This window comes from Saccostrea cucullata, unplaced genomic scaffold, assembly GCF_032062105.1.
Source record: "Saccostrea cucullata isolate Sc308-1 unplaced genomic scaffold, CSIRO_AGI_Scuc_v1 ctg69, whole genome shotgun sequence".
Lineage (NCBI taxonomy): Eukaryota > Metazoa > Mollusca > Bivalvia > Ostreida > Ostreidae > Saccostrea > Saccostrea cuccullata.
In genome coordinates, this window is record NW_026939160.1 from 758,086 (window position 1) to 772,225 (window position 14,140).

General features: G+C 33.2%; 1 protein-coding gene across 1 annotated transcript; it reads right to left on the reverse strand.

Moving 5' to 3' along the window:
• Positions 1–842: 842 nt before the first annotated feature.
• Positions 843–6,905, reverse strand: LOC134252374 (phospholipase A2-like). Its single transcript, XM_062734840.1, has 5 exons — positions 6,705–6,905; positions 5,068–5,210; positions 4,707–4,866; positions 3,755–3,898; positions 843–999 (listed from the first exon to the last, which is right to left on the reverse strand). Exons 1-5 carry the CDS (start codon positions 6,869–6,871, stop codon positions 918–920), a joined length of 696 nt encoding a protein of 231 aa, XP_062590824.1. The 5' UTR covers positions 6,872–6,905; the 3' UTR covers positions 843–917.
• Between the last annotated feature and the right edge of the window lie 7,235 nt (positions 6,906–14,140).

Here is a 14,140-nt window from a genome sequence, read left to right on the forward strand (position 1 = left end):
TTTTTTTTATTAAAAGAAAAATAAGTAACGTCAGGTGCCTGTGATTGATCCTTAGTAGTGCCTGACGCCGTGACGTCAGGCATTACACACTTCATGAGGACATTAAATATAATTTTGTACTAACATGATAAAATGTTTCAAATAAGTGTACTCTTTTTAACGTTTGATTTGTTTTAGTTATCAGTATCATGCATATATATTGTTGATACAAAGGGTACAACTGGATTTCGAGGTTGAAGATCACATAAACTTATTACAATTAATTAACATATGTGAATTTTTTGGGTTCTCTCACGATTAGTTGCCAAAAGGTTATAAAAACGAATTAATGTATAATAATGTAATAATAATAAATTATGTTAAAAATCTAATAATGTAATAGTATGAATTATGTTTAAAAAATCAATTCGTTTTCTTTAAAAAAAAAAAAAAGCATTAATGATAATAAGGGTAATGTACACAAATCTGGGTCATTTTTAGGGGGAGGGATCAAAACAATGCCAGTCTCAAATAAGATTCTCACATATAAATGTACATTGTTATATAAACACGCGAATTTTAGATCTACAGGGACGGGGAAATTAATGTATCCAAGGCTCTTTGATTAACATTTCCAGCACAGGCAAAACTATAGAAAGAATTTTATTGGTTTGTTTTGGAAGCTTGCCTAATGAAAAAAAAGGTTACTCAATGAAAAATATTTAATTATAATATTGAAATGTTCAAATATTATTATTAAATTGAGAATAAAAGGTACAAATATGTTTAGCGAAAAAAACAAAAACAAAAACAAACAAACAAACAATATATATTATAACAATCTGTTTATAAATCAACGTCAATGAACAATTTCAAAAAGTGATATTTAACATGTATAAAATGTTTTAACTTTACAGCATTGGATTGCAAGTACAATATTACAAAAACCAGTCTAATTTATTTGATAGTAAATCAACTTTTTCAGATTCCTTCCATGATATACAAACGGTCCTCCAAAATCTGCAAAGGAATAAAAAGAATATCTGAAATTTGCACAAGTAAGCAGAGGAGTAGAAAGTTATATTATTTTTCTGCATTACAGATATGACATTTTTATATATTATTATGAATTTATTATACATTCTTCCATATTTGTCACAAGATTTTGAAAAGCTTAGAAGGTTTCAATAGTCCCGTTAGTTACTATTCAAGAGATACGAAAAGGAAGATATCCCAACTCTTTTTTTCTTAAAAGTCTCATCGTACATAGCATAAAACCTTGACTGCTGTTGCAAAGTTAACGTTGCTTAATCTATATTCTGTATTTTAGCATGGAAATTCAAAAACCTTTAATTAATACTGCAGGTAAAATTACATAACAGTTTTATTACTCTATTTTAGTTTGTTTACTAAATTACCCAGTTTCAGGGATAAATATTTTCAAAATTATTGATGTATTTTCACTACAAAAAAAAAGTTGCACCCGAACCTTTGATTCAAGGATCATGAATTTCACAGTTTTGGAAGAGAAATCCCTGTCATCATAAATAAGCACTAACTAGTTTATTGATTTTTTTAAATTTTATTCTAAACATTTTTGGTGTAAAATTTTAATTAACTAGGCGGAGGAGGATGCAGAATTTATAATTTTGTTGTAAGTTTTGCATTCACCTTTACCTTTAGGTAATTCCATCTTTACATGTAATACACAAGACTTTTGAAGAACTTTCGCATTTTCAGTGAAAAATCTACAGAGTATTACCTACACTAAGCCCGTGACCCTGAGGCCTGGAATTAAACAATTTTTGAAGAGGATCTATGGATTTCAAAGCTTGACTGCTTGATGAAACATATGGAGATAACGAACAGTATTCAAGATCAAAGTCCATAAAACAATACAAAATAGGAACAGAGCAAACACGGATCTCCAAAACATCAGAGTGGGGTCAGCTGCCACGGAGGAGTGAGCATCCCCTGATGACCGGTCACGCCCGCTGTGTGCTCCGTGTCATGATCGGGAAATAACGGAAAAATTTGTCGTTAATTCAGTGTATAAATAATGGACGAACAATTAGTATGAAAAACGTCAGTCAGCATTTGACTCAATGATAAATTGTATTTGCTGACAAGTCATTGTATCGACCATAGAACTTACCAAATGATGACTTTAAACAATGCTGCTGATATTCTTCTTTCATCAATTTGTTTGTCAATAATTTACCTCGTTTTAGAAATTGTTCATACGTAGAGCATGCTCTTGCATATCGAATCAACCGAGAGATATAAACTCCGTATGCAGATGATGAAGGTATATTGCTGCATAAGTAAGGGAAGTTGAAAATTGTAAAGTTAAAGCTAGTCATCACGTTTATCATAGAGCTTGGTTGTTATATTACCATCGACGCCTTTTTCAAATAAAATATCCAAATATGAAAAAGAAGTGTCTGATTCTGTGGTATCTTTTATCTCAAGCTCATAGGATATACTCAGTATCGATTCGACATAAGAATGGAAATTATCATTGTTAATTGATAATGCATCGTCGATATATCTGAATGTCGAGTTGAAGCCACAGCAAGTGTTTTCTTCTTTTCACGTACAATATTTTGGACAAATTCTGCTTCATATGAAAACAAAAATAGGTCTGCTAATAATGGGGCGCAATTGGTACCCATGGGAATTCTATCAAATTGTTGGAAGACTTGGTCTCCAAGAACCACATAGATATTGTCAATCAGAAACTCAAGCATCTTTTTGATGTCAACTTCAGAGTACTTGTTTGTACAATCAGAATGTTTTTTGACAAAATAATTTTGCAAAAGACCAATGACAAGGTAAGTAAACATATACGAATTCCATTTTTATTGAAAAAGCAGCTGTCAATGATATCAAAAAGCCTGGACTTTAATTTATTGTGGGGAATGGTTGTGTATAAAATTACAAGTTTTTAAGCTGCTAATTTTGGTAAAACCATGTGATTTCAAATTATCCAAACGTTCCTTGGATTTTTTAAGTATCCACATCTGATTTACACCACTTCTTGAATATATTGTTGAAATTTCTCCTTCACTAATATATTAGTAAGGAGTAAAGAAAGCAGTTTTGTTGAGCATTTACTGCAACCCGCTATGTTAAGGATTAAAAAATTACAGAATATTTTACCCCAGTCTCAAGGGTCTTGTACCGTCCAATTCATAATTTTTCTTCCCCATTCCCCATACATGCAATATAACATTAAAAAGGTTGGATTTGATCAAGCTGTTCAAAATGAAAAGTTAAAAATACTCAAATGTTAACGGACGAAGCAAGTCACAAGACGACAGACGAATAAAGACGGAAAAGATCACCTGAACGACAAAGGAAGCTTCAAAAAGGTACACCATACATGTATCTATGGATTGAAGCAGCATTTGAAAAATTCCTTTCAAAGTTCTAACTGATATTTGAGTGATCATTCAAGCTAAACCTATGGTTGCATTAATAATTACATAAGAAATACATAAAAATCGGTATCATCAGTCAAATTTGTATCAAGTGAAAAGCTACATATATTTGACTTTTGACAGGAGTACATACGGACATATCAAAAGTATAATACACAAATAATTGCTATAATTCATAAAAAGACAAAAGCAAACTGACCGCTTTTTTAATGTTTTCCCTTTTTTTCATTCTTTTTTTCTTTGCATTATGCAAAAGATAACGAATAATTTTGCCAAATCAAAAGTACATATCTTCACTAATAAGTTTCTTGGGGGGCTTTTTGGATACTTACATATACCTAGTACACACTTTTTTCTTTCCAATACATTTTGGACTAAAAAGATCGAAGTAGACAAATCCAATAATAGCCGCGTGAGGGTATCGTGGTACAGCTGATAAACAATCGTAAAAGGCCCTCTCACACTCGCACGACACTCTACAAACAAATGAAATTCATGAAGAATTCACACGGTACTCTACAAACAAATGAAATTTATGATCATGATGATTTCTTTTAGTCCAGTTTGGGATCCTAAAGGGGCATGGAAGTAAAGAGTGTGACACCAAAAAAAAATTGATGGCAGGAACAAGTAGACGTAAAAAAAAAAAAACAACTGATAAAATGGGTAAGATTATAGCAGATAAGATGATTTATGATAAGAAAGACATGTAGAGTAATTAATATATAATAGTATGTACAAAAAGAATTTTTAACTTATATTTATCAACAATATTGTTACATTCATATATTTGGTACTATTTAACAATATATATACAATGCAGCATAACTGCTTTTAAAAAAACATATTGATTGAATTATGAAGATAACGAATTGTAATCATGCTAAAAAAAGTTAATTAAAGCAATACAAATCAGGAGCAGATCAAACACGGACCTCTCAAACATCAAAAATGGGTTCAGGTGACATGGAAGAGTAAGCATCCCTAGTCGACCAGTCACACCCGTCATGTGCTCCTAGTCATACACTGTGTAATCCAGTACCGGAACATTGATTATAAAATTATGAAAAGAGACCATCTAATATGAAAAAATAAACATAACTGAGGGAAGAATCAATTTCCTATTTACATTAAAGTAACTTTTGAAACTTAAGAAGGAAAAGAGCTTTCAAAAACATTTCGATTGAAGAATAAACTTTTGAGGACTGCATCAGCATAACTCAAACACTTCATATTATTTGAATTAGTACTGTACAGGTAATGCATTTAAATATTTAAACTCACATTGTGAAAAATCCATCATTCTTCAGTCCATAATCGCTTTTCCCTGCCTCAATTTTTACATTACAGAAGTCATGATCTCGGCAACACCTATCCACGTCTTCAATGGTTCCCAAGTCTTCGTATCTTGTCGCCTCGTTACCGACACCACACCATTTTGTCCCTGGGAAATAATACAAAGCCACATAACTCTACGCTTCCTCGTAAATCTAGATTACATGTAACACTTTTGTAAGAAATGAAAGTTAATTGATTTATATAATATTGTTGATTTTGTTGATTTCAGCCATATTTCGAGAAATGAAAGTTAAAATGCTTGAATCTAGGGCGAATGTGTGTTTTTATGCATGAGAGAGAGATAAACCTGGATAAGTTTGCCGTTTCAGGCGCCGAAGAGACGATCTACTGATGATGGCTGTAATATTCTCCCTCCCTGACGTCTCACTAACTAGAATGTCCTTTGTCTCTGTCCTCCTTTCATTTTTAGTTTTACGCGTACCTCCGAGGCTTTAAAAAAGAATATGATTATCTGAACTCTATATAAAAAAAATTGGTGGCTTCAAGATTTAATTTAAAAATAACAAGTAACTTTTAACAATATTCACATAATTATATCGTTATCCCTCAAAAACATGAAAAATTAAAACAAATCGATCGACTAAATAAGTTACATGCTGATTGAAATATAGAATACCGGTAATATATATTTACAAAGTAATATTATCTCTATTCATGTTTATCAAACAGTGTTTTTAATCAAAATTTAATGTATATTGTTTGGTTTACAATCCTACGTAAATCAACTTTTAAAAAGGGAAAAATAATGTTCATGTATAACGAAATAAATCAAGACCTCTGATTTGAATTTAAGGTGAAATTAAGGCATATTTTAAAATTTAAAAACATAATGTGGACATTTCGTTGACTTGTACAAAGTAAGGACAAGGAAGGTCACTAAATTGAATGACATATGGACAATTAATTGTAGCTTTTTTGTTCAATCCCCATGCAAGGAAGACAGCGAGAAAGGCAGATTATACGTGTTAACATTAAATTGCATGTCTGTCAGGCAGATTTTAAGTGTTGGGAGACGATTGCCCCTTTAGTCATCACTTTCTGACGCGAGTCTTTGTAGCGTATAAAAATGTATAGGGATGTAGACATAGAATTAAATATGAACAGTGCCATGTATGTATTCAAATTCTGAGTCAAAGCAGAATTTGTCTAAAATCTTACGTGAAAAGAAGAAAACACTTGCTGTGGCCTTCAACTCGACATTTAGATACATTTTCTATATCAATCGACGACGTATTATCAATTAATTAACAATGGCTATATATTTTCCATTCTGATGTCGATACCATATATCCCGGTGATCTCTAAATAAAAGATGCCACAGAGTCTGACACATGTTTCATATTGGGATACTTTGAAACTTTGATACTTGAAAAAAGACGTTAATGGTACTGGTATAATCTAACAACCAAGCTTTATAATAAACGGGATGACTTTTACTTTTCAATTGAGTTTTTTGTGCTTTTAATGGACTTATGAGCTTGAATACTGTTCATTATCTCTAAATATTTCAAATACATTGGGGCCCTCCATTAAAAGCTATAGAGTTAAAAAGCAAGGTGAATAAAATATAATTTTAATATATACATGATATACATGTACTTATAATAAACTCGATTCAAGTTGTCCTGTCTTAAAATATGACAACTAATGCAATGAAACATTTTTAAAGCTTTTAAGAATGTTGGTTAAGCAAAGAATAAAAAAAATCACTTAAAGTAACTTGGGGAAACCGCAATTGCTGAAACAAAGATGCCATTGATAGGCGTCCAATGTATTATGATGACCTTTAAAAGATTAAGAAGACTTAAAGCGTTTTGGTGTCGGACAAGAGAACCCAATTTACATGATTTAAATCTACACCTATCCTTCCATTAACACAGTAAAGTAAAATTCTCGTTCAAGAAATTAAAAGCTGTACCTTACCTAATGATGGGTTTCCTCAAATGGACTCTATTTCCATTAATATTGAGCGTGTAGACTCTGTTGTTTGACCTCAGAAACAAATTTAGATTTCCATTATTTGGAAAATTGTGGCTTGATTCAATTATTTCTAAGATTATTAACACTTTAAAAGCCGCCAATATTTTCATGTTTCGGACAGAACAGGAAAAGGGAACTAAAAAACATGAAAAAATGAACAAATGAGACAATGCCGTTATGCACTAGTGCACAGAGAAATAATTATATGATTGCTTCACCTTCTGGGGGTGTTGAACTCATCCTTCCCGAGAAACTTTTCATTTGTCGGAAAGTTTTTAACTGATAACAATATTGCGCTAGCCCATTGTTGTTAAGCGAGGAGTACCACAAGTTTGATTTCTTATTGTCTATTTATTAATTTATCTTTTGAAACAGAAATCAGAAATTTATTCAAAATTTTAAAGTTTGCAAGAAGTTGATAAATAAGTTAATATCAATTTTGAAATTCATTATAAAATTCATTTAAATAGTTCTAAAAATCTGTCAATAACAGACACGATTAATAGTAGCTTTAAAGGGTTTTTTTTTCAAAGACACGAGTTTCTTTTTAAAAATTTTTATAAATAATTAACAAGATGCCCACGGGCCTTTTGTCACCTGAGTATCATGTAACAACTCTCCAACAATTGAATTTGGTTCGTGTCTTAAACCAGAGGCCATGAAATTCACAATTTTGAAAGAGGCACTATTGCTTATTATAATTATACATTAAGCATGCTTACTCTAGTTACTTAATCCCAAGAGGTAGATCAGAGTAACAAGGAGAAAATGCACTTCCACTTTTAATCAGTTATGCACCCCCACCCCACAGGAACCACAGACCCTGTGGCCACATATTTCAAAAATTTGGAAATATTTATCATAAATTTAATTTCATCATAAATAGTTTTTTAATACCAAAGAGCAGATTTCAAAGCATTAATTTATTTTAAAGACAATATACCCCCCTACCTCTGAGCCAGGGGGCATGAAATTAACCATTTTGCAAGATGCACCTTTCTTCGTCATAAATACATGTATACGGTATATACTTAGATCATTGGCATAATACCCAGGAGCAAAGGAAAAGATTTTCAAAGATTTAATGTATTTTCACTATATAATCAAAAGACCCCCTTACACCAAATGACAAAACCCCTGACCCAGGAGCCATGAAGTTCACAATTTTGGAAGAGGCACTCTTGTTCATCATAACAAAGTACATGTACATTTGTACTTGATTTATTTGATACCCAGGAGCAGAGGAGGAGATTTTAAAAGAATTAAATGTACATGTATTTTCACTACAAAATCAATAGAGCCCCGCCCTAACACCAGAACCCCCAATCCTGGGGCCATAAAAGTCACAATTTTGGAAGAGGCACTCTTGCTCATCATAATTATGTTCTAAGTTAATTTATTTAATACCCAGGAGCAGATCTAGAGAAGATTTTTAAAGAATTAATGTATTTTCACTATAATAATCAATACAGCCCCGCCCTAACACCAGAACCTCTGACCCTGGAGCCATAAAATTCTCAATTCTAAAAGAGACACTCTTGCTCATCATAACTATGTACTTAGTTAGTTTATTTAATACCCAGGGGCAGAGAAGATTTTCAAAGAAATAATGCATTTTCACTTAAATCTTTATTAGCCCCGTCCTAGCACTAGAACCCCTGACCCTGAGGCCATATTTCACGATTTTGGTTTAGGACTCAATGCTCATTACATACATACCAACAGTTTGACTGCTAGATGTCTAGGAGTAAAGGAAGAAGATTTTTAAAGATTTCATAAATTTTAGTGGTTTTTGCCCCTCTCCTCAGGCCCCAGGGGGCAGGGACCATAAAATTCGCCATTTTTGTTCCCCTTTTTCCATACATGCATCATACAAAAATTGGTTGAAAGGTTTCAGAGAAGAAGTTGAAAATGTTCAAATGTTAACGCGGGACAAAAAAGGAAAGCAATAGGTCACCTGAGTTACTCAGGTGACCCAAAAAGAGCAGTGCATTTGAAAAACAAGATGCCTAATGGGCCACATCGCTCACCTGAGCAACTAGCTTCGTAAAAGCAAAACTCAATTCAGTATTGTTTCAATACAAAAACAGGTTTAAGAGGGGGGGGGGGTGCTTGAACAAACTTGCATCTATACTTTTTTATGCTTTTATATTGATGATCAATCAAGGCTTTATTGTTCTTGTGAAGAATCTTAATGATTTTTTCCTGTGTATTCCTATATAAAACCCTGATCTCCCATTGTGGCCCTACTCTACCCCCGGGGGTCATGATTTGAACAAACATGAATTTACACTACCCGAGGATGCTTCCATATAAATACATGTATGAACAATCACAGCTTTGCTGTTCTTGAGAAGAAGAATTTTAAAGATATTTTCCTATGTTATCCTTCTTAAAACTTTGATCAATCATTGTGGTCCTACCCTTGCCCCAGGAGTCATGATTGGAACACGTATTCCTATGTTTAACTTTGATAATCTATTGTGGTTCAAGTTTGATTTCTTAATGACCATTCATTAATTTATCTTTTGAAACGGAAATCAGAAATTTATTCAAAATTTTAAAGTTTGCAAGAAGTTGATAAATAATTAACAGTAGCTTTAAAATGTTTTTTTTTTAAACTAGTTTTAAAAAAAAATTTAATAAATAATTAACAAGATGCCCACGGGCCTTATAGGTCACCTGTGTATCATGTAACAATTTTCGAACAATTGAATTTGGTTCGTGTCTTGAACCAGAGGCCATGAAATTCACAATTTTGAAAGAGGCACTTTTGCTTATTATAATTATACATTAAGCATGCTTACTCTAGTTACTTAATCTCAAGAGGTAGATCAGAGTAACAAAGAGAAAATGCACTTCCACTTTATAATCAGTTATGCACCCCCACCCCACAGGAACCACAGACCCTGTGGCCACATATTTCAAAAATTTGGAAATATTATCACAAATTCAAATTCATCATAAATAGTTTTTTAATACCAAAGAGCAGATTTCAAAGCATTAATTTATTTTAAAGACAATGTACCCCCCCCCCATACCTCTGAACCAGGGGGCATGAAATTAACCATTTTGCAAGATGCACCTTTCTTCGTCATAAATATACGGTATATACTTAGATCATTGGCATAATACCCAGGAGCAAAGGAAAAGATTTTCAAAGATTTAATGTTTTTTCACTATATAATCAAAAGATCCCCCTTACACCAAATGACAAAACCCCTGACCCAGGGGCCATGAAGTTCACAATTTTGGAAGAGGCACTCTTGCTCATCATAACAAAGTGCATGTACATTTGTACTTAATTTATTTGATACCCAGGAGCAGAAAAGAAGATTTTCAAAGAATTGAATGTATTTTCACTATATAATCAATAGAGCCCCGCCCTAACACCAGAACCCCCAATCCTGAGGCCATAAAAGTCACAATTTTGGAAGAGGCACTCTTGCTCATCATAACAGGAGCAGATCTAGAGAAGATTTTTAAAGAATTAATGTATTTTCACTATGATAATCAATACAGCCCCGCCCTAACACCAGAACACCTGACCCTGGGGCCATGCACTAGAACCTGACCCTGAGGCCATGAATTTCATGATTTTGGTGGAGGACTCAATGCTCATTACATACATACCAACAGTTTGACTGCTTGATGTCCAGGAGTAAAGGAAGAAGACTTTTAAAGACTTCATTAATTTTAGTGATTTTTGTCCCACCCCTCAGGCCCCAGGGGGGGGGGGGCGGGGACCATATAATTCACCATTTTTGTTCCCCTTTTTCCATACATTCATCATACAAAAATTGGTTGAAAGGTTTCAGAGAAGAATTTGGAAATGTTCAAATGTTAACGCACGACGCCGGACGAAAACGGATAGCAATAGGTCACCTGGGTTACTCAGGTGACCTAAAAAGAGCAGTACATTTGAAAAACAAGATGCCTAATGGGCCACATCGCTCACCTGAGCAACTAGCTTCGTAAAAGCAAAACTCAATTCGGTATTGTTTCAAAATAAAACCAGGTTTAAGAGGGGGGGATGCTTGAACAAACTTACATCTATACTTCTTTAAGCTTTTATATTGATGATCAATCAAGGATTTATTGTTCTTGTGAAGAATCTTAATGATTTTTTCCTGTGCATTCCTACATAAAACCCTGATCTCCCATTGTGGCCCTATACTCTACCCCCGGGGGTCATGATTTGAACAAACTTGAATTTACACTACCCGGGGATGCTTCCATACAAATACATGTATGAACAATCACAGCTTTGTTCTTGAGAAGAAGAATTTTAAAGATATTTTCCTATGTTATCCTTCTTAAAACTTTGATCAACCATTGTGGTCCTACCCTTGCCCCAGGAGTCATGACTGGAACACGTATTCCTATGTTAATCTTTGATACCCTATTGTTGCCCCATCCTACCCTGGGGTCTTGATTTGAACAAACTTGAATCCACACTACCAGAGGTTGCTTCCATATATCTAGGACCAATAACGCCTTTGCTGTTCTTGAGATTTTTCCTACGTATTCCTATGTTAAACATTGATACTCCATTGTAGCCCCATCCTTGAATTTTTAATGACCCCACCCAATTTTTGTCTTTTCTTGATCATCTCCCCGTGTGATGGGACTTGGTCCTTCATTTCAATAATTAAACTCCCCTTCACCCAAGGGTGCTTTGTACCAAGTTTGGTTAAAATTAGCCCAATGGGTCTTCAGAAGAAGTCGAATATGTGAAAAGTTTACAGACGGGCCGACAGATAGACAAATTGCGATTAGAAACGTTCACTTAAGCCTTTGGTTCAGGTGAGCCAAAAAATACAGTACTTTAATTTAGCAATGCAGCTTAAAATTACGATATGATATATTTTTTCATGAAATTACTTTATACAAAAGAACTTTATCAGCTTAACATATTCCACCACCTGTTCCGTAGATGTTTCAATGGAGATCTCATGGATGTGGAAATTTACAAGGAATATTGGGAGTATTTCAGCACTATTAGCATTCCTGACGTACATCAAATACAGTATGTCATTTCACTAATGTAAATATAAAGAATACATGTCTGTTTGAATATGCCAGTGACCTAACAACAGTTGGACATGTTGGCTATTTGTTGCATTTCATGAGCATTGTCCCTTATAGAAATTATTCCACATGTCTAACTGTCGTTCATCCAGTGGAATACCTAGCTAGAAAGTGATACCTTCAATTCTTTTCATATTTATGTGGAGGTATTTCAAGTAAATAGCTAATTTTCACATAACAGTTCAACTCTTATTTCATATTTATCACACAGAAATATTTTCATCCTTAATTCAGATACATAGTCTAATATCAGGTGATTCAGAATAACGATGTCAAGTAAACTAGGGAAGAGGGGGGGGGGGTATACTATTAAATTTCTAACAAGCTATATAATTGTGCAGAAGGTACATCACATAAGTTTTAATTATGTCCTGATATTAAATTCATACATATTTCAGATGATGAAATTGAGCATTCCAAATAATTAACTGAACAGTAGAGTCTATTGTCACTGTGGTTAATCAGAAGATAGCATTCAACTACAATGATGTAGCATTAAAAAGGAAAGACAATTCAGCATCATTTTAAAAAATAAATTTATATTAACAGCAAAGATTAAATCAATAAAATTCTAATACGGTAAATCTTACTACATAAACTACAATTTATATTAAACGTATTGAACTACAAAATGTATTTTAAAATCAAAATGATAGGGGATAAAATTCAATTAGAGGTACATAAAATATGCTCATTAAACAATAAAACCCTGAAATATAATACAATAAGAAACAAAGATCACCAGGTTAAAATTAAGATTGTCAATTTAAACCTTTCACATTCTCAAAGCAAGAAAAATTCCTGCTAAGATTATAGTTTTTATCAGATGCATCAAAAATATTGATGGTTTTGTTTAACTTGAAATTTTTCAAAAGCAACATCACATTTTGCTACCTTTTTTGCAGTAAATTGACCTGAATTGAAGCTTTCACATGTACACAGGGGCAAAGTACCAAAAAATTACATGTGACCAAATAATTAACAAATTCATTGATGGAATAAATAATTAAAAGTTAACTGTTACAACATTTTGAAAGACAAAATAAAGAAAAATGACATTAGTAATACTGGGTTAATACACATGGTGCAGTAGAAAGGAAAATGTCAAACATATGCAAACACCTAATGCCTAGTACTGTATGTTAGATTACAGTGTATATCAACTATGTTTGGAAATCAGCATTTGCAATTAAATAACTGAAAACTAAAAATAAAAGAAAAATTAACAACAGCACATCCCAAATTTACTTAATATGTAACAGTAAGTTAATCCACATCAAACACAAGGAGGGATGCAGATCATGCAAGGAATGTATTTTTTAAGGCATTGAACATGTATTAAAGATTTTCCGACAATAGATGAAAACATAGGTAATCAGAGATTACAGAGCTCATCAACCGAATGTTGTCTTTAAGTAAGGCAAAGTCACACAATTAACCAACAAAAAGTGTACATTCCAAATATGAAAATATTTAAGCAATTTTGATCTGATACTTTGCAATAGACCTACATAAAAAATTTAAACTAGTTCTTCTTCATGAAAATGTAATCAAAATCCAGCATCTGAAGCAAATTTGAGAGTTTTCATCTCTTGATGCAACATTTGTGCAAGTTTGGTTTATACAATGTTATATAAGCCTTATAGTTTTTTGGTAATAGACCTGCACCCATAACTTTTACCTGGTCTATTATCTGAAAAATGTATGTCGAATTCAGCATCCGAAGCAAGTCCATTAGTGTGCATCCAAAGATGTATCGTCCATGCAAATTTGCTCATTATAGGGCTCATAGTTAATTGGAAATGAAACATGCATCAAAAACTAACATTTTCACTCATCCACAAAAAGTAGGTCAGATTCAGCATCCGAAGCAAGCCTGGAAGTATGCATCCTTAGATGTATCATCAATGCAAGATTGGTCAAAAAAGAACTAATAGTTACTTGGAAATGAAACCTGCACCAACAACTTTTACCTGTTCACTCAAAGAAAATGTAGGTATCAGCATCCGAGCAAGCCCGGAAGTGTGCATCCTTAGATGTATGATCCATGCAAGTTTGGTCAACATAGGGCGTAAAGTTACTTGCAAATGAAACCTGCACCAACAACTTTTACCTGTTCAAAATCGGAAAATGTAGGTCAGCAAAAGCATCCAAAGCATGCACGGTAGTATGCATCCTTAGAAGTATCATCCATGCAAGTTTGGTCAACCTTATAGGCTGATAGTTACTTGGAAATGAAACTTGCATAAAAAATTTTAACCTGTTCACTCAACCGGAAAATGTAGGTC

What these genes read in the sequence shown, in the direction of transcription:
- LOC134252374 (XM_062734840.1), bottom strand. Translation starts at nt 6,871, where the DNA reads ATGAAAATATTGGCGGCTTTTAAAGTGTTAATAATCTTAGAAATAATT. An exon ending in GAAACGGCAAACTTATCCAG is followed by an intron (nt 4,867 to 5,067) that starts GTTTATCTCTCT and finishes ATTATTTCCCAG; the next exon opens with GGACAAAATGGTGTGGTGTC. An exon ending in AATGATGGATTTTTCACAAT is followed by an intron (nt 3,899 to 4,706) that starts GTGAGTTTAAAT and finishes ATTTGTTTGTAG; the next exon opens with AGTGTCGTGCGAGTGTGAGA.